Source organism: Canis aureus, chromosome 9 (genome assembly GCF_053574225.1).
Source record: "Canis aureus isolate CA01 chromosome 9, VMU_Caureus_v.1.0, whole genome shotgun sequence".
Classification (NCBI taxonomy): Eukaryota; Metazoa; Chordata; class Mammalia; order Carnivora; family Canidae; genus Canis; species Canis aureus.
The window spans coordinates 63342189-63363565 of NC_135619.1; the positions used below are offsets into that span (position 1 = coordinate 63342189).

Here is a 21377-nt window from a genome sequence, read left to right on the forward strand (position 1 = left end):
GGGTCCTTATGAGCTCAGCGTTAATTACATAAGAACCAATGGTCATAAAGTTACAAAGTAAAATCACATATTTTGCAAAAGATGCAGGACTGGTAAAATCATACATAAAATGACCAGAAATAGGATCTGGCAGAGAAATAGAAAAAAACTCACAAATAATACAATAGGCACTTGAAATAAATCAAGAGATTGCTAAAAGGCACTTGGAAAAAAACAGTGAACTCCTCTAATATTTTTGCAAAAATTACTCTCTTCATAATCATGTGCCAAAAATCAAAGGTGAACTAAAGCATTTTATTTTGTACCATCATATAACTGACAAAATTGGCTAAAAAAGTAACACTATTCTTAGTTTACCCTGTTAATCACCAGAGCTAGAACTATAGCTTAGATTTTAACGAGAAATGTTTTTATAACGTATTAATGTATTTTCAAGACAAAGTACCACTCAAATTTCCCTTCTTCCCACTAAGAAATCTGAGTCCCTGTTTGATGTTCATTTATATAAATAGACTTTTCAGGCCCTAATTATTCTCAATAAGGCTACTTCTGATATTAGAGTGGACATTCAGTCCATTTAGAAGAAAGCCTCTGGGAAAATAACATTCAGCATTACTACCAACAGGAAAACTCATTGGATAAATCTTATAGAGCACTTATAGTTCCAAATCTAGTAGAAAATGAAAAAAAATCATACAATATCTCCTAATTGATATCTCATAAACAGTTTATAGATATTAGTGAATAGATAGATGTGTCCTCAAATATATTTAACTAACGCATTTTCTCATTAATGTAATTTCAGAGATATTCTTAACTTTAATCTTCAATTGGTAGCAGTTCCTTATAAGCTTTAACTGTATTTAAGATGGATGAATTCTTTCTGAAAAATAGATCACCCTCCTAAGTTCCATGTTTGGGAGGCAGGAGAGCATTGTGGTTAAAAACATGAGCTTTGGGGTGTGACTGACCTGGGTTTCCGCTCTGGCTCCATTTACTAGCTGTGTAACCTGGGGCAAGTTATTTAACCTCTCTAAGTCTCAGTTTCTTTATCTGTAAAATAGAGATAATAATAGTATCTATTTCATAGGGTTGTTGTGAGGATTAAATAAGGTAGGCTTAGCACAATGTCTGGTACTTATGTGCTCAATAACTTTTAGCTGTTATCTTTTTTATAAGCTTAAATTTATAAGTAACAAATTCTCATGAAGATCTGTGATAATAAATAATAAAATACATGTACCCAAGGCTTTTCTTATAAGTTACTTAAAATAAGCAAAATCAAAGGCCCTCAACTAGGAAAAGCTATGGGCATGACTTCTTATATATATTTAAGAAATTCCTCAGCAATGCAATATATTACATTTAGAGCAATTTCAAAATTAGGAAGGAAACATCTATGTTTAAAGTGTACAGATGCTCATTATAATTAATACATCTTGGACTTCCAACACTTTTGGTAAATGATTTTTTTTTTAAAACTGCAGAGGTTTGTTTCATAAAATTTAATCTCATGTGAGATATTACTCTCTTCCTTTAAAAAAGAAAATAAAGTTTATATGAGGACAGCAAGGGACATGAAAAACAACAGCAAAAATGGGACATGAATTAAGGTTCTATGATTGTCCATCACTGCTACATAGTGATATTAAACCTAAGAGCATATTTTTCCCCAAATGAAAGGTCCCAGCTAGTCTTTAGAGATCTCTTACTAGACTCTTAGCAGAAAATATTAATCTATGCTACTCAAATAAGCTATTCCTCAGAGTTATCGATAAAACATCTACTATCATTTTCAAGGCAACAGACTACAATGTAATGTTTCTATAAAATCTCAATCTATAAAATTAATTTTATGAACTGAAAGGCGGGTAACTAAAATTTTTCTAAAAATTAAAATGATTTTTAAAGTCTAATTTTAACATAAAACTTTTAAACTTTTAAAGACTATAAATTAACCACACCTGCAAAATTCAGCTTCTTACTACTTCTTAAATACATTTTAGGTATAACAAGTTCCATGAAAGCACAAGAAAGTTCTTGGTATGTTTAATTTTTTTTAACAATCATTAACTAGAAATAGATAATAATTTAGGAACTGATAAGCAAATGGAATGATTATATCCTTTGTCTTCAACTTTGATTTTGTATAATAAAGATAGCTCATATAATAGGAACTGCCTCTATTTTCAATAAAAAATGTAATTTTAACAGAATCCTTTAACTAAAAATTAAAATGTATACAGCTCTACTTAGAGAAACCTAGCTTTTCTATGATGTGTCCCAACTGTCTTATCAATGGACACTACCTGGAAGAGTTATTTATATGTAAAATTTTCTAGGATAACCAGGTAATAATACTGAGTCAAATCTCTTTGGGTTTCAAAATAGTATTAATTCAATTAAAAAGTTCCTGATACATAAAATAAAGACTCCTTATTGTTCTTATTTTTCTTATATTAACTATCCACCCAACCTACCTACAACAAACAGGTACTTTTCATCTATTGCTTTCCAATTTATTATTTATAGATTTATAATAATTTCTTAGGCTACACATTTTCAAGATACAGTTTAGACAAAGAGAAGTATCACATACCTGTCCATCTAAGTCGAATGCTAAACAGGCTATTCCGTGTGTATGAACATCCTTTAGAACTGATATGGTCTGCACAGTGTATGAATCCCAAACACAGATATAAGGTTCTTTCCCAACTTGTCCTGTTGCTACTAATACTCGTTCAGGATGCAATGCAAGGCTGAAAAATAAATAAACAAATAAATTGACTTAAAATTGTTTATAGAATTTTTATAAGTATTTGATATGTGTAAACTTTATATATACCAATGTAAAACCAATGTTATCCATTTAAAATAATTTGGATTTAAAATAACTTCTACAGGGGATCCCTGGGTGGCTCAGCGGTTTAGCGCCTGCCTTTGGCCCAGGGCGCGATCCTGGTGTCCTGGGATTGAGTCCCACGTCAGGCTCCCGGCATGGAGCCTGCTTCTCCCTCCTCCTGTGTCTCTGCCTCTCTCTCTCTCTCTCTCTCTCTCTCTCTATGTCTATCATAAATAAATAAATAAATCTTTAAAAATAAAATAACTTCTACAAAAATCCATGCTAAGGGTTATTACTTCACCAGTATATGTATGTGATAAACAGTTGATGATAGACTTCATAATCTCTGTAATATAATATAGTGGGTGTAAACTTTGCAAGAAAATAATTCTTACAGGGGATCAACAGCATGACAGCAACAGATTATAGCAACCTTACCACGTGCCATTTTCCCATCTGGCATTCATCCATTTTTCAGCCCTCTCTCCCATTTTACTCTTTTACTGGGTAATGTTAAATGAAATCTTAGTGTCCAAAAATAGCATTTAGCAGCATTCCTACAATAATACTTAAGTTACAAATCTCATTCTTAATTGAAGTAAAATTGGTATATAACATATAAGTTTCAGGTATACAACACTTTATTTGTATTCATCTCAAAATGATCACCTCCAGAAGTTATTACTATCTATCACCATACACTTGACTTCCTTCACCCATTTTTCCCACCCCTCAATCACTTACCCTTGTAGTAACCCTTACAGTACCACAACTACCCTTGTAGTAATCACCAATGTTTTCTGTGTATGAGTTTGTTTTTATTTGTTCTGTTTTTTTAGATTCTACATATAAGTGAAATCATACTGTTTCTGACTTTCTCCTTCTGACTTAGTTCACTTAATACCTTCAAGGTCCATCCATGTTGATGTTATCTCTTTTCATTCTTATGGCTGAGTAGTAGCCCATTATGTATATACACCACAGCTTCCTTTTTTTTTTTTTAAGATTTTATTTATTTATTCATGAGAGACAAACAGAGAGAGAAAGAGAGACATAGGCAGAGGGAAAAGCAGGCTCCACACAGGAAGTCCAGTGCGGGACTCGATCCCAGATTCCAGGATCATGCCCTGAGCCAAAGGCAGAGGCTCAACCACTGAGCCACCCAAGCATCCCTACACCACAGCTTCTTTATCCATTCATCCACTGATGCACATTTAGGTTGTTTCCATGTTTTGGCTATTGTAAATAATGCTGCAATGAACAACAGGCTGCATATATCTCTTTGCATTAATGTTTTTATGTTCTTCAGATATATGCTCAGAAGTGGGATTGCTGGATTGTACGGTAGTTCTATTGTCAACTTTTTGAGGAATAGCCATATTGTCTTATATAGCAGATGCACTAATTTATATTCCCAGGATTTTATTTACATACTAGGGTTCCCATTTCTCCACATTCTCTCCAACACTTGTTTTTTCTTGTCTTTTTGAAAATAGGTAATCTACCCATGTGAGGTGATATCTCACTGTGGTTTTGATTTGCATTTCCCTCATAATTAAAAAAGATGAGCATCTTTCATGTGCTTGTTTGGCCACTGATTTATCTTCTTTGAAGGAATGTCTATGCAGACCCTTTGCCCATTTTTTTAAATTGGACTTTTTGTTAAGTTGTATGAATTCTTTTCATATTTTGGATATTAACCCCTTATCAAATATGTAATTTTGGCAAATATCTTCTCTCATTCTGTAGGCTGTCTAATCCTTTTAATGATGGTTTCTTTCACCATGCAGAAGCTTTTTAGTTTGATGTACTTCAACTTGTTTACTTTTGCTTTTGTTTCCCTTGTCTTTGGAGTCAGATTCAAAAATACATTGCTAAGACTGATGTCAAAAAGCTTACTAACTGTTTTCTTTTAGGAGTTTTATGGTTTCAGGTTTTACATTCAAGTTTTTAACCATTTTCAGTTAATTTTTGTGTACAGTATAAGACAGTGGTCAAGTTTCATTCTTTGGCATATGGCTGTTCAGTTTTACCAATACCATTTATTAAAGACTCTGTCCTTCTTCCATTTTATGTTCTTGGCTCCTCTGTCGTAAATTAATTGTCTATATGTGAGTTTATTCATGGGCTCTCAATTCTATTTCATTGATCCATGTGTCTGTTTTTATGCCAATACCATACTGTTTTGGTTACGAGAACACAAATCTCATTTCAACAAACAGAAAAGTCACCCATAGTTCACAGAAAATAATCTGAGTCTTTAAAAGCAAGACAAAGACATAGCATTGGTAATGGTTTATGTATATCAGCAGAAGCCAGGGAGTGAACATAAATTTCTCCTTCATAAATTTTTCTACAAGTAGTTAGATTAAGAGATTCAACTTTGGGAGGAAAAAAAAATCACTGCTGGCATCAGAGTGAAGGATGAATTCAAAGTGGGAAAAGTTAGAAAGGTATTAAGACAGAATCAACTGATTGGACATAGTGACTAAAGGAAAGGAAAGTGCCTAAGATGACTAGGGTTTCTGGCTTGGGCATCTGGATGGCTCAGATGGTATTCATCAAGTCAGGGAATACTAAATGAGTTACCAGTGGAAGGGACAATTAAGTGGAAATGGAAGGTTGGTTAGACATATAAAAAATCAATCTAATATATTAATAGAATAAAGGTCAATCCTAAAAAAAAAGGATAAAGGTTAAGAAAAACCCAGAAATCTCAACAGAGAAGATGCATTTGACAAAAATCCAACCCCTTTTGTGATTAAAACAAACTACGAATTAAAGAGCATGTTTTCAACCTGAAAACAGGCATCTATGAAAACCCACAGCTGTTATCACATTTAATGGTGAAAGCCTGAAGGTTCCCTCTCTGAGTATAGGAACAAGACAATGATGTCAGCTCTTGTCACTTCCATCCAACACAGTACTGGATATTCTAGCCAGGACAATTAGGCAAGAAAAAGAAACAAAAGGGAGAGGTAAAACTATTTCTATCTGCAGGTAACGTTATCTTGTATACAGGAAATCCTAAAGAATCACAAATAATAAAATAAATCCCCAGTAAAGCTAGTAAATGAGTTCAGTAATATCATAGGATATAACATCAATATAAAATATCAATTGTATTTCTGCACACTAGCAATGAACAATCTGAAAATTACATCAAGAAAGCAGTTTCACTTATTTATCATCAAAAAGAAGAAAGTATTTAGGAATAAATTTAGCAAAAAAGTACAAGACTTGTACACAGAAAAGTACAAAACACCATTAAACAAAATTTAAAAGATGTAAATAAATGGAAATATACAATCTTTCCAAGCTTGTAAGATTGTTAAAATGGCAATACTTCCTAAATTGATCTAGAGGTTAAAACCAATCCATGCCAAAATACCAGTTGCTTGTCTTGAAGACATTACCAGCTGATTCTAATTTTTTTTTAAATTTATTTATGATAGCCACAGAGAGAGAGAGAGAGAGGCAGAGACACAGGCAGAGGGAGAAGCAGACTCCATGCACGGGGAGCCTGACGTGGGATTCGATCCCGGGTCTCCAGGATTGCGCCCTGGGCCAAACGCAGGCGCCAAACTGCTGCGCCACCCAGGGATCCCACCAGCTGATTCTAAAACACAGAATAGCTAAAACAATCTTGAAAAAGAACAAAGTTGGAAGATTCACACTTTCCAATTTCAAAACTTACTAACTTACTATAAAACTAGAGTAATCAACACAGCATGGTACTGGCATAAGGACAGAGGTGCAGATCATGAAACAAAACAGAGTTCAGAAACAAATCAATGAAAAAAAAAAAGAAACAAATCAAAGCATTAATGGTTAACTGACTTCTATAAAAGGTGGTGCTAAGATAATTCAAAGGGGAAGATGGTGCTAGAACATCTGAATATCCACAATGTAAAACAAAGAATCTGGATCCATACCTTAAACCATATACGAAAATCAATTCAAAATGTGAGAGCTAAAATAATAAAAGTCTTAGAAGAAAACATGGGCATAAATCTTACTGACCTTGGATAAAATAATGGTTTCTTATATAAGACACCAAAAACAGAAGTAATAAAAGAAAATGTAAATGAAGCCCATTTTACTTTTACTTTTTTTTGAAAAAGATTTTTATTTATTTATCTGAGAGAAAGGGTGAGAAAGAGAGTACAAGTAGGGGGAGCAGTAGAGGGAGAGGGAGAGGCCCCACTGAGCAGGGAGCAACTCACAGCTTGATTACAGGACCCTGGGACCAGGACCTAAGCTAAAGGCAGATACTAAACTGACTGAGCTACCCGAGCACCCCTCAAATTAAAAACTTATGTTTCAAAGGACAACTACAAAAACACAATACACAGAATCGGGGAACATAACTGCAGAGCATAAATTTGATAAGAGACTTCTATCTGTAACATATAAAGAACTCAACAAGAAAACTACAAATAATCCCATTTTTTTATTGAAGTTCGATTTGCCAACATATAGCATAACACCCAGTGCTCATCCAGTCAAGTGACCCCCTCAGTGCCCGTCACTCAGTCACCCCATTCCCCCACCCACCTCCCTTTCCTCTACCCCTTGTTGGTTTCCCAGAGTTAGGTGTGTCTCATGTTGTCACCCTCACTGATATTTCCCACTTGTTTTCTCTCCTTTCACCTTTATTCCCTTTCACCATTTTTTATATTCCCCAAATTAATGAGACCATATAATGTTTGTTCTTCTCCAACTGACTTACTTCACTCAGCATAACACCCTCCAGTTCTATCCACGTTGAAGTAAATGGTATAACCCCATTTTTTAAGTGGACAAAGGCTGTGAATAAACATCTACCCAAGGAAGATAAAAAGAGCACATGAAAAGATGCTCAACATCATTAGCCAGTAGGAAAATGCAAATCAAAATCAAATCAAATAAAAATGCAAATCAAGGGATCCCTGGGTGGCGCAGCGGTTTAGCGCCTGCCTTTGGCCCAGGGCGCGATCCTGGAGACCCGGGATCGAATCCCACGTCGGGCTTCCGGTACATGGAGCCTGCTTCTCCATCTGCCTATGTCTCTGCCTCTCTCTCTCTCTCTCTGTGTGACTGTCATAAATAAATAAATAAATAAAATAGTATATTCTAAAAAAAAAAAAAAAAATGCAAATCAAAATCTCAATACCACTTCCATGATCAAAAAGATAGTGTATGTATGTGTATACATATATACACATACATACATATAATACATATAATACACGTAATTTATGTTATTATATCAAATACTGGCAAGGATATGAAGAAAATTTAACTTTCAAATATTCTATAGGACTGAAAATGATACAGGCCCCTGGGATATGGTTTGGCAATTCCTCAAAAGCTAAACATAGTGTTATCATATGATCTAGTAATTCTACTCCTAAATTCCCAGGAAATGGAAACATAAGTCTACACAAAACTTATACACAAATGTTCCCAACAGCATTACTCATAATAGCCAAAAAGTGAAAACAACCCAAATGTTCCTCAACTGAAGAATGGATAAAATATGCATATATCTATGCAATGAAATATTTGACAATGAAAGGAAACAGTCCTGATATATGTTACAACGTGAACAAACCTTTAAAGTATTTACATTAAAAAAGACAGCTATATTATCATTTGAATCCACTCTGATGAAATGTCTAGAATAAGCAAATCCATAAAGACAGAAGGGAAGACAGAGTGGGCACATATTTAGATTTATAACAAACTGCCTTTTTCCCAAAGTACTTGTACCATGGTATACCTCCAAAAGGTATGCAAGTTGTCCACATTCTAATATTTGAGGTCATTAGACTTTTTTTATTTGAATCTTCCTAATGAATAATACTGACTAATGTTTCTTATAATCTGCTCAAGTCTTCTAGCCATCTTAATTGGGTTGTCTTCATAGTTTTGAAACTATTTTATGTATTCTCAGCACAAGTCTCTTTGTTCAACATGTAATTTGCAAAAATTTTCTCCCAGGCTGCAGCTATTCTTTTCACTCTCATTATAGTTCATTTCAAAGAGCAGACATTTTTTACTTTTTTGAAGTCCACTTCATCAAATGTTTTTGTTTTATAGACCATGCTTTTGAACAACCAAAGATAGTAATAAAGATTTGCTCTTAAGTTTCCTTCTAAAAATCTTTGTAGTTTTAGGTTTTTAAATTGAAATCTATCATCCATTTTGAGTCAATTCTGTATAACATAGGTTTGGTTTTGCTTATTTTTTCATATGGATATCCAATTTGTTCCAGCACTGTTTATCGAAAAAACTATTTGTTCTCCACTGAGTTGTTCAAGTACCTTTCTCAAAAATCAATGGACTCTATGTTAATTTGTCACAAAATGTACCTTATAATTTTTTGTACCTTATGATTTTGTCCCACTAATCAACATATTTACCCTTTCACTAATACCACACAAATTACTGTTTTATAATAATCCTTAAAATTGAGTATTGTGAGTCTTCCACTTTCATTCCTTTTCAAAACTGTTGTGGATATCCAAATGCTTTGTCTTCCCTGTAAATTTAGAATCAATTTGTATAACCTAAATACCCTGTTGGGACTGGGGATTAGGTAAAGTCTATAGATCAATCTTAGAAGAACTGACATCTTTACTATATTAAGTCTTCCAATCCATGAACATAATGTATTCCTCCATTTTAAGTTGTTTTTCTAGCTTCATTTTATAGTTTTTAGTATACAAATCCTGCATAGATTTTGTTAAATTCATGCAAGATTGTTTTTTGAGTTCTTATAAATGGTATTTTTTTTAAAGATTTTATTTGAGAGAGCGTGCACACACAAGGGAGAGCACAAGTGGGGGGAGGGAGGAACAGAGGGAGTCAGACAAGCAGACTCCCGCAGGGAGCCAGGCTTGTGGCTCCATCCCAGAACTCATGACCTGAGCCGAAGGCAGACGCTTAACCAACTGAGCCACCCAGGCGCCTCAAATGGTACTGTTTCAAAATTTCAGTTTTCAGTTGTTCATTCAGTTTTCAGTTGTTCATTGCTAGTATGTAGAAATACAACTGATTTATGCATGTTGACCTTGTAAGTTATGACCTTCATAAATTCACTGACTAATTTTAGGAGTAGTGTGTACGTGCTGTAGATTATTTGGAAATTTCTATGTATACAATCAAATAGAGAAAATTTATTTCTTCCTTTCCTCTAAGCCTTTTATTTCTATTTCTTGCCTTATTGCACTGGATAGATCTTCCAGTACAATGCTGAATTAGGAGAGGTAAGAAAGGACATCCTTATCTTTTTCCTGGTCTTAAGGAAAGCATTCAGTCTCTATTAAGCATGATGTTAGCTGTAGCTTTTTTATAGATGCTTGTATGGTTGAAGAAATAGTCTTCTAAGTTTGCTAAGCATTTTAAAATACATGAACAGATACTGAATTTTGTCAAATTTTGTCAAATTCTTTTCCTGCATTTATTGAGATGATCATGATTTTCCTTCACTAGTCTCTTAATACAGTGAATTACTTTGATTAGTTTTCAAATATTGAACACGCCTTGTATTCCCAAAATGAACCCCTTGGTCATAATGTACTATTCTATTGATGGATTTTCTTTATTATTGAGAATTTTTACATCTATGTTAATGAGGAATAGTGGTCTGCAATTTCCTTTTCCTTCTACTGTCTTTGTCTGAACTTCATAGTAAAGTAATCCCAGCCTCACAAAATTAGTTGGAAGTATTCTTTCTTAATCTATTGTCAATTAGAACTGTGTGGAATTGGATTATTCCTTCTTTAAATATTTAGCAGAACTACCATGGAAACCATTTGTACCTGGGGTTTTCTTTTTTGAAATGTTTCAAACTACAAATGCAAGTACTTTAATAGTACTTACATAGATAGATAATAGATATAGGGTTATTTATAGATATAGGGTTATTCATAGGGTTATTCATAATACCTATTTCTTCTTGGTAAGTTATGATAGCTTGAATTTTTGAAAGGAATAGTCCATTTCATCTTAAGTTGCCAAATATCTCTATGTATAGTTGTTCATAGCATTCTCTTATTATCCTTTTAATGTCTTTAGGTCTACAGTGATAGCTTGATGAATATTGATAATTTCTGTCTTCTCCTTTTTGTTCTTGGTAGTCCAGCTGGAAATTTATCAATTTAATCAGTCTTTTCACAAAACTAGCTTTTGGGGGCTCCTGAGTGGCTTAGTTGGTTAAGTGGCTATTTCTTGATTTTAGCTCAGGTCTTGATCTCAGGGTAATATTACATTACTGATCTGAAATCTTTTTTCTTTTCAAATACATGCATCTAAAAACTATAAATTTCCCTTGAAACAATGCTGTAGCTGATTTTCACACATTCTGATATGTTGTTTCTATTTTCATCCTGCTTAAAATATTTTGATTTCCCTGTTTTCTCTGAGTTGACTCTTATTTCATTATGTTCGGAGAACATATTTTGTATGATTTTAATTCTTTTAAGTTTGATGAGGTTTGCTTTATAAGACATGACCTATACTGTTGGTAAATGTTCCAAAGGCATGTGAAAAGAATGTGTATTCTGTTATTATTGACTCAGGCTGGTTGCTATGTCATGAATAATAAAGTTCTTTAACTCTGTCCCAGGAATTTCATGACCATGCTGACATCCAAGAAACAGTAAAAAGGCTAACTTATTCATATGAAAAGGGTGAAAAATATATTCCAGCCTGTTTCCTATGCTGCTATGACGTATTACCACAAATTGAGCATCTTGACACAATGCAAATTTATTAACTCAAAGTTGCAGGGCAGAAATCCAGTTACAGCAGGTTTCTCTGCTTAGAGTCTCACAAGGCCAAAATCAAGGTATCAACCCAGCTTATTTCTGGAGTCTGAGGATGAAGAAGCTTCCAGGTTCATTCAGAATGTTAGCTGAATTCAATTCCCAGTGGTAAAAGGACTGACGCCTTTGTTTTCCCACTGGCTGTCAGCTGAGAACTTCAACTTCCCTAAAGCTCCCTGCATTTTTCATTATATTGGCACTTACATCTTCAAACTAGCAACTCAACAATGGGTCCCTTTTCAAGTTTGGAATCTTTATGACTTCTGCTTCATCTCTTCTGATTCCAGCTGGAGAAAGCGAACTGTTTTTAAGGGTTTGCATGATTAAATTAGGCCCGTCTGGATAATTCAGGACACTCTCTTCAGACCCATACCTTAATTTTACCTTCAACATCACTTTTGGCATTTAACAACAATATTCACAAATCCCAGGGACTAGGGAGTGGGCATCTTTGGGGGATTGGGGGTGCAGGCGAGCACAATCTGGCTACCACACACTTAGATATTGAGTTCACTAGGAAGTTCTTCCATTTTTATATTTTTCAATTCTAAATATTCCATTTTTCTACAGCTTCTACCTCTTTACTGAGAACTTGTAACATTTCATTTGTTTCAAGAGCATTCCCCTCTACTTCATGACACAGAGTTATAACAATTGCTCTAAATTCTTTAATAGTTCCAACATTTGTATCATCTTGGGGCTGATGACTGTTGTCTTTTTAAGTTAAGATTTTCCTAATTCTTTGTGTGATAATTTTGATTTATGTCCTAGACATTGAGAATATTGTGTTATAAACTCTGGGCCTTGTTAAAAATCCTCTAGAGAATGTTGATTTTCTTTGTTGTTGTTTTTTGTGTTTCAGCAGGTAAGCAATTGGGTTAGGTTCAGAATCCATGTCCCAATTCTCCTGTGAATCCAATGTTAGAATTTTTAAAACCTCTGTACTAGTACTACATGTACACACCACAGGGGCCAATCTGAAATCTGGACGATTGCCATTTAGTTCTCAAAGCCTTTGGTATGCTATTTCAAATTAGTTTCAACCACATGCAGTGTAACAGTGAGTCTGGGACATCAACTATAACTCTTTAAGATCCCTTTCTTGAGCTCCCTGCTCTCCATAAACTCCCCCACTCTCCATTTCCCAGGGGCTCTTCTTCATTGTACAATGACTAGAAGTCCAGAGTATGAACCTCTGTACATTGTCATGCACGTCCTACAACTGGTTCTGACTCTGGGCAAAACGTATTTGGCCTATGTTTTAAATGATTTATGAGATTACTGCATTGTGAGAGTTCTTGATATATTCTGGATATGATTATTTTCTCAATTATATGTTCCATACATGTTTCCCGGTTTGTGAACTGTCTTTCCTTCTTTTTTTTTTTAATTTTTATTTATTTATGATAGTCACTTAGGGGGAGAGAGAGAGAGAGAGGCAGAGACACAGGCAGAGGGAGAAGCAGGCTCCATGCACTGGGAGCCCGACGTGGGATTTGATCCCAGGTCTCCAGGATCGCGCCCTGGGCCAAAGGCAGGCGCCAAACCGCTGCGCTACCCAGGGATCCCCGTCTTTCCATTTTCTTAATGGTATCATTTAAAGAGCAAAAGATTTTAATGTTTTAAAGAAACTTTTTATTTTGGACTAATTTTAGATTCATAAAGTAACAAAAATAGTACAAACAGTTCTCTTATATCCCTCACCCCACTGCCCTAATATCCCTAACCCCACTGTCCTAATCTTGCACAACCTTAGTACCATGATCAGAAAGAAGAACTTAACATTAGTACTCTACCACCCTCCAAACTATTCAAAATTCACCATTTTTTTAAGGTTTTTTTTTTTTTTTTTTTTTTTTTTTTTCTGTTTCATGATCCTATCCAGGATCCCAGGCTGCATTTAGTTATTTCTCATTAGCAACTTCAGTCTCTGTAACAGTTCCTTTGATCTTCCTTGTGTTTCATGATGGTCACTTCTGAAGAGTACTCATCAGTTATCTTATAAACTGTCACTCAATTTGGATTTGTAACATGTTTTCCCATGACTGGAGTAAGGGTATATATTTTTAGCAAGTCTACTGCAAAAACTGTATTTGTTCTTCTCGCTGAATCCTATCAAGGAGTTCATCAATTAAGGATGTCAATATGTATTAATACTGATGATGTGTACTTCAATTCCTTGGATAAGTTGGTGTTTGCAGGGTTTCTTCACTGCAAAGTTACTACTTTGTAGTTTCTCTTTGTAGTCAATATGCATTTTAGGAGAGATGCTTTGAGCCTAAACAAAACCTGTTTCTCCTTAAACTTTCACTCACTAATTTTAGCATCCATTGCTAGCCCTTGCCTGAAATAGTTACTACTGTAATATTCAACTTTTGTGATCCTCTTATTTCCTTTTCTTTTACATTAATTGGAATTCTACCATCAGAGAGAAATATCTTTTTTTAAAAAGATTTTATTTATTCATGAGACACACACAAAAAGAGAGAGAGAGAGAGAGAGAGGCAGAGACACAGGCAAAGGGAAAAGCAGGCTCCATGCAGGGAGCCAGATGTGGGACTCGATCCCGGGTCTCCAGGATCAGGCCCTGGGCTGAAAGCAATGCTAAACCGCTGAGCCACCCGGGCTGCCCTATCTTTTTAATTTTTAAAAAAGTGTTTTGAGTACACTTGACACACAATGTTACATTAGTTTCAAATGTACAACACAGTTTTTCAACTTCTCTATACATTATGCTACACTCACCACAAGTGTAGCTACCATCTGTCACTATACAACACTATGACAATATCACTGAGTATATTCCCTATGCTGTGTCTTTTATTCCCCTGACTTATTCAGTGCACAAATAGAAGCCTGTATTCCTCATTCCCCCTCACCTATTTTGCCCATCCCCCTACCTCTTTTCCCTCTGATGACCATCAGTTTGCTCTTGTATTTTTAGGTTTGATTCTGCTTTGTGTTTGTTCATTTGTTTTTTAGATTCCACATAGGAGTGAAGTCATGTGGTATATGTCTTATTTTACCCTCTAGGTCCATCTATATTTTTGCAAAAGACAAGATCTCATCCTTCTTTATGGCTGTGTAATATTTCTCTCTGTGTGTCTATACCACATCTTCCTTATTCATTCATCTATCAATGGACACTTAGCTTGCTTTTATACTGGCTATTGTAAATAATGCTGCAATAAACATAGGGTTTCATATATCTTTTAGAATTAGTGTTTTTGTTTTTTTTGGGTAAATACCTACTAGGAATTATTGAATCATATGGTATTTCTATTTTTAATTTTTTGAGGAACTTTCCTACTGTTTCCACAGTGGCTATACTAACTTACAATCCTTTTTCTCCATATCCTCACCAACACGTGTTATTTCTTGTCTTATTTATTTTAGCCATAGGAAGAACTATATTTGATATCTTATTTGTTTAATCCATTATTTTTAAAATTTTATTTATTAATAAGAGACACAGAGAGAGAGAGAAAGAGAGAGAGAGAGAGAGAGACAGAGGCAGAGGGAAAAGCAGGCTGCATGCAGGGAGCCCGACATGGGACTCGATCCTGGGTCTCCAGGATCACATTCTGGGCTGAAGGCAGCGCTAAACTGCTGAGCCACCGGGGCTGCCCTTAATCCACTATTTATATCAGCTGAATTCACAGATATTCAAGGGTCAATAACAAATTTTTTCTGTAAAGTGACAGATAGTAAATACTTTAGGCTTTGCATGCCATACAACCTGTATTACAACTACTCAACTCTGCTATTATAATGTTAAATCAACCATGGACAAATATGTAAACCATGCATTCTCAATGGGAGCAATATTACTTCAATGGGGTTTTGTAAAAATTGGTCCTTGTGTGAAGGTCTCACTATTTTTATGAATAAGCATAGATACAAATATGGTACATAGATTAATATACAGTATATCTGTGGTTACAGAATTTTGTCATGTGTTGGGGCAATTAAGGGAAAAAAATACTTAAAAGGGCTTCTTAGAGGGACTATTAAAAAAAGGTTGCAAAAAAAGGGGTACCTAGGTGGCTCAGTTGGTTAGGTGTCTGACTTTTGATTTCAGCTCAGATCATGATCTCAGGGTTGTAGGATCTCTCTCTCTAAAATAAATAAATCTTTTTTAAAAAGTTTGCAAAAATGTTTGTTTTCCAGTAACGTCTGATTTACAAAAATAGGTGGCCCACAGTCTGTTGTTTTGATAATTCCTGTTTTATACTATGGGTTAAAATTCAATACTATAATTATTTATCTTATAGTTCAAATGTTCCATCTTTGACCTTCAGGAGATCCTTCAGGTTGGCTCCCTTATTTTTTCAACAAGCCACCATCTCTTCTGCATTTACCTACTTTGAGGCACCACAATATATTCAAGGCTCATCTAGTACTCTTCCTGCTGCAGTCCTGTAATTAACTGCTTTTCTAGGAAGCCCTAGTTTCTTTTATTGGAGAATGGCATTTAGAGAACAAGATCTGGGGAGTCAATGTGGTCATTGTTACTGGAGTGTTATTCCTTCTAGACTATAGACAGAACTAGGAAATCTATGTTTGTATACTAACCCATTATATACACAAATCTATACTCTGTGTCTATGTGTATATCTATCTAAAAATCATTAATTCATATTGATACCTCTGATTCTAATCTAAAACCACAAGGTTCACTGAGAACTTCTTCCTTTATGTATAACTTCTTCAAGAGTGAAAATTAGCCTTTCATGATCTAAAGCCTATTTACTTATTTAAGTGTAATATATACAAAGTTGTTTCAGAATTGCTAGCCCTGTGAGAAACAATTTTACTAACTAGATTATACCATTATCTATCAGGTTTTTTGTCTTTATCCTCACAGTATTCAGTCAAGATACTGTTTTTATGTTTTTTTGTTTGTTTGTTTTTGTTTTTGTTTTTGTTTTTTTAGGTTAAGTTGCTCCCTGCAAAGCTCAGTGATAGAGAAAAAGAGCTTGCAAAACTGTAGGTAGAATTTTTCTCTTTTTACTTAAAGTTATCGTATAGTCTTGCTATTCTCTGTTTAAGTAATGGTAAGGCTAAGGCTTTGCACATAAATTTCATATTTGTGAAGTGATTTTGCATTGTTTGGGAAAGAGACTTTGGAAGATCACTTACAACACACCCACCACTGTCTTCAGTTACCTGGAAGTTTGAGAAGTTTTAATTTTATTGACGTTCAATTTATAATTTCCTTTTCATAAGTCATCTATTTTATGCCCTGTTTCCTATATTTTTAATAGAAATTTTAGTGTTATCTTTGATATTTAAGATATATGACCCAATTTGAGTTAAAGTTTGTATATAGTGAGATATAGTTGGAGTTCATTTTCTTCTCCATATGGATATTCGGTTGTTTTTAAAAACATTTCTTGAAAAGGCTGTCTTCTGAGCATATTTTATATGCTAATAGGAATCATCTAGAAGAATTATCAAAAATATTGATATAGGTGAATGAGGAGAATCTCTGGAGCAGGCAAAAAAGGGCAAGATCTCATGCACACACGGAAGGATTAATATTAGATAGGAAGGATTAATATTAGATGGGAGCTGGATGTACTGCTGATATGTAGGTGAAATCTGAAAGTTCTGATGGCTCCAATATTCTTTTTCCTTTTTTTTTAAGTGACAGTGTAGATTTATTCTGGAATATCTATCATAATCACGACTCATTTCTACCAACACCCCCATATTGATTTCCAAGTAATCAAATTCATTAGCATTACTAAGCAACTAACTAAAATTTCCCTTCCTCACAAAGATTTATTACCTGGAGTATAGTATTAAGGAATAAAGACTCTGTAAATGACAAACTACTCAAAATTTATTTCTACTCATAGTTGTAGGCACTTTCATCTCGGACCAAATAACATAGGAACTGACAGAAACGTGAACTATCTTCTTTATTACTAGAAGTCTATATTGAGATAAAGTCACCCCACAAGTCTGTTTGCCAGGGCCAGGCTTAGGGCTGAGCTGGGCACACCGGGTAAGCAAATAAAAAACACATGGCTCCACTGTGTTAACGTTCTTTAACCCAGGCTGTGCAACTGCCAACAAATAGTGTGAACTCGTAGCAAGTTCTCCAACTTTAATTTCTTCTGGTTAATGTTTCCCTACTCGTTAATTACAGTGAGAACTAGAACCCAAGCTGTCTGACTCCCAATTTTGGTGTTCTTTCTCTGCTAGGATATCCTTGTCATGGATCTGAAAGGGATACTGGAAATAAATAGTTGCACTGGTGGAATCTGAATGCAAGAGCTGTAGGCCTTGGAACTTATTTTACATTACACCCTAGGCTTCTGGAATCTGAGTCCAGGCTGGTTCCAATTTTCTTAATGAAAAAGAAAGCATGGGTGTTTTTCTAGTTGTTCTTGGAGTCAATATTACAGTTAAGTTGTATTCTATATATTGCCTAGTATATTGCGGAACATATAGTAGAACTCAACAACACAGATGAAAGAGTTCAGAAACAGACCCCCATGAAATAATCAACTGATATTTGACAAAGGAGCAAAAGCAATAAAATGGAACAAAAATAGTCTCCTATTCAACAAATAGTGCTAGAACTGGACAACCACATGCAAAAAGTGATTCTAAACACAGACCTTACAACCCTTCACAAAAAGTTAACTCAAAATGTATAATGGACCTAAAGATAAAACAAAAAACTATAAAATTCCTAAAAGACAACATAGGGAAATACCTAGGTATGGTAGTGTCTTTTTAGATACAACACCAAACACACGATACATGCAAGAAATAATTGATAAACTGGACTTCATTAAAATAAAGTTTCTGCTCTATGAAAGACAACATCAAGAACGTTTGAAGACAAGCCACAGACTGGGAGAAAACATTTGCAAAAGACACATCTAATAAAAAACTGTTATCCAAAACATACAAAGACCTCTTAAAACTCAACAATAAGAAAGCAACTCATTTACAAATTAGGCCAAAGATCTTAACAGACCCCCTCATCAAAGACATACAGATAGCAAATAAGCATATGAAAAGATGCTTCACATCATATGAAGCAGGGAAATGCAAATCACAACAAGATATCACTACATGCCTATTAGAATGGCCAAAATCCAGAACATGGACAATGCCAAATGCTGACAAGGATGAGCAAAAGACACTCTCATACATTGCTGGTGGGAATGCAAAATGGTATAGCCACTTTGGAAGACAGTTTGGTGGATTCTTATAAAACTAAACACACTGTTACCATACAATCCAGCAATTGTGTTCTTTGGTATTTACTCAAAGGAGTTAAAAACTTCTGTCTACCAAAAACCTGCACAAAGAGGTTTATAAGGGCTTTAATTCATTATTGCCAAAACTTGGAAGCAACCAAGATGTCCTTCAGTAGGTGAATGTATAAGTGAACTTGGTACATTCAGACAATGAAATATTATTTAGCACTAAAAGGGAATGAGCTATCAAGCCAAGAAAACACATGGAGGAAACTTAAATGCAAATTAAGTGAAAGAAGTCCATCTGAAAAGATTACATATTGTATTATTCCAACTACAGGACATTCTGGAAAAGGCAAAAACTATGGAGATGGTAAGACTATCAGCTTGGGGGGGCGGGAAGGAAGTCAGGAAGTGAAGTAAACAGACAGAGCACAGAGGACTTTTAGGTCAGTGAAAATACTCTATATAACGATAGACATATGTCACTGTACATTTGTCCAAACCCACAGAATATATAACACCAAGAGTGAACCCTAAGGTGAACTATGGATTTTGAGTGATTATGTGTTAATGCAGGTTCATCCTTGGTAAAAAGTGTACTCATCACTTATGAGTGATGTTGATAATGGGGAGGCTATGCATGTGTGGGGCTGAGGGTATATGGGAAATCTATACCTGCCTCTCAATTTTGGTGTAAACTTAAAACATAAAAAAAAAAAAGACTTTTAATACATGTATTAAAAAAGACTTTCGATACATGTATCAAAAAGGCTTAAAAAGAGGGACCCCTGTTTGGCTCAGTCAATACAGCATGTGACTCTTGATCTCAGGGTCATGAATTCAGGTCCCACATTGAGCACAGAGCTTTAAAAAACAAGAAAAAGAAAGAAAGAAACAAAAAGAAAGAAAAAAAAGAAAAGAAAAGAAAAGAAAAGAAAAGAAAAGAAAAGAAAAGAAGAAAAAGAGAGGGAGAGAAAAGAAAAGAGGGAGAGAAAAAAGAAAAGAAAGACAAGACAAGACAAGACAAGAAAGAAAAGAAAAGAAAAGAAAAGAAAAGAAAAGAAAAGAAAAGAAAAGAAAAGAAAAGAAAAGAAAATGCTTAAAAGGAAATGTCTAAAACACAATAGCAGGGTGCCTGGGTGGCTCAGTCTGTTAAATGTCTGCCTTTGGCTCAGGTCATGATCCCAGGCTCCTGGGACCAAGTCTTGCATCAGGCTCCCTGCTCAGTGGAGAGTCTGCTTCTCCCTCTACCTCTCCCCTGCTTTTGATCTCCCTCTTTCATGCTCTCTCTCTCTCTCTCTCAAATAAATAAATAAATAAATAAATATCTTTTAAAAATGTTTTTTAAAAACCACAATAGTAGTATCTCCACAGATTGTAAGATCATGGGTAAATATTTTTCTAAAGCTTTCAATTTTCTATAATTGTAGTCTATAGTATATATCACTAATTTAAAAAATATAACAACTACTTTTGGTGGGGGGGCTATAAAGCCTCTCATACTCATTATGGCAACCTCAGACCCCTATGTAGTCTCTTCATGGTTACAAAAGATGCCCTTTGCAAGTGCATATCATCTGAATCTAACATTAAGGTGACAGGTAACATTCTTACCATGCTAGTAGTGCCACCTTCTGTAGTGTTTTATGTGTTAAATACATTGTCCACAGGTTAACTATTAATTAGAAAAGTCACACTGCAACCAAGTAATGATGACTAGTCTGTAGATTATGTCGTTAGTTATCACCTATGTTGCCAAGCCTTAGAATGGCCCTTCACTTTCCATTTCTGGTTGGGAATTTATACCCAGCTCCCCAGTCAACCATCTGCAAAGATACGGACTCTGAGGTGGCTAGACTTGGTTACATCATCACCTTGTTGCTAATTTAAATAATACCACGAGGGCAGCCCCCGTGGCGCAGCGGTTTAGCGCCGCCTGCAGCCCAGGGCGTGATCCTGGAGACCCTGGATCGAGTCCCATGTCAGGCAGAAGATGCCTGCTTCTCCCTCTGCCTGTGTCTCTGCCTCTCTCTCTCTCTGTCTCTATGAATAAATAAATAAAATCTTTAAAAAAAATAAATAAAATAAATAATAAATAAATAAATAAAACCACGAGCAACGTCAAGTAAAAACTACAAAACTCGTTAGAGTGACTGTCTGTGGCAACTGCAATTATGCTCCAAAGACTTAATTGGATATGCAATGAGAGCTTCCACAATAGAGGCAGTGGTGTCTAGTACTGTATATCTCCTGACCAAGAAAAAGAGTCCTCCCACAGTGATGAAAAGAGCTTCCAATGGATTTGCGGCAAAGAATGGATGTCCTCTACATCAGGAGGTGAAGTAGGTACATGATTCATAGGAAGAGCAGCAGGATTTCCTTGACAAGGTGACTGCACATTTAGCTCATCTAATTGATTTGGGAAATCTATGTACACTTCTCTTGCCATCAATTTATTTCTGGATCTTTAATTTCAATTGGGTGTTCCCTGTTATG

General features: G+C 35.0%; 1 protein-coding gene across 13 annotated transcripts in view; it reads right to left on the reverse strand.

The window, feature by feature from the left end:
* EML5 (EMAP like 5) overlaps nucleotides 1-21377 on the reverse strand; it is a 183047-nt gene that overhangs the window by 150336 nt on the left and 11334 nt on the right. For all 13 annotated transcript variants that reach the window (XR_013386704.1, XR_013386706.1, XR_013386707.1 and 10 more), the window contains exon 2: nucleotides 2600-2759. Coding sequence is in view for 9 of the 13 variants with exons in the window: in XM_077910282.1 (XP_077766408.1) it covers nucleotides 2600-2759 (160 nt within the window). In the remaining 4 variants the exon portion in view is untranslated. The remainder of the gene's footprint in view (nucleotides 1-2599; nucleotides 2760-21377) is intronic.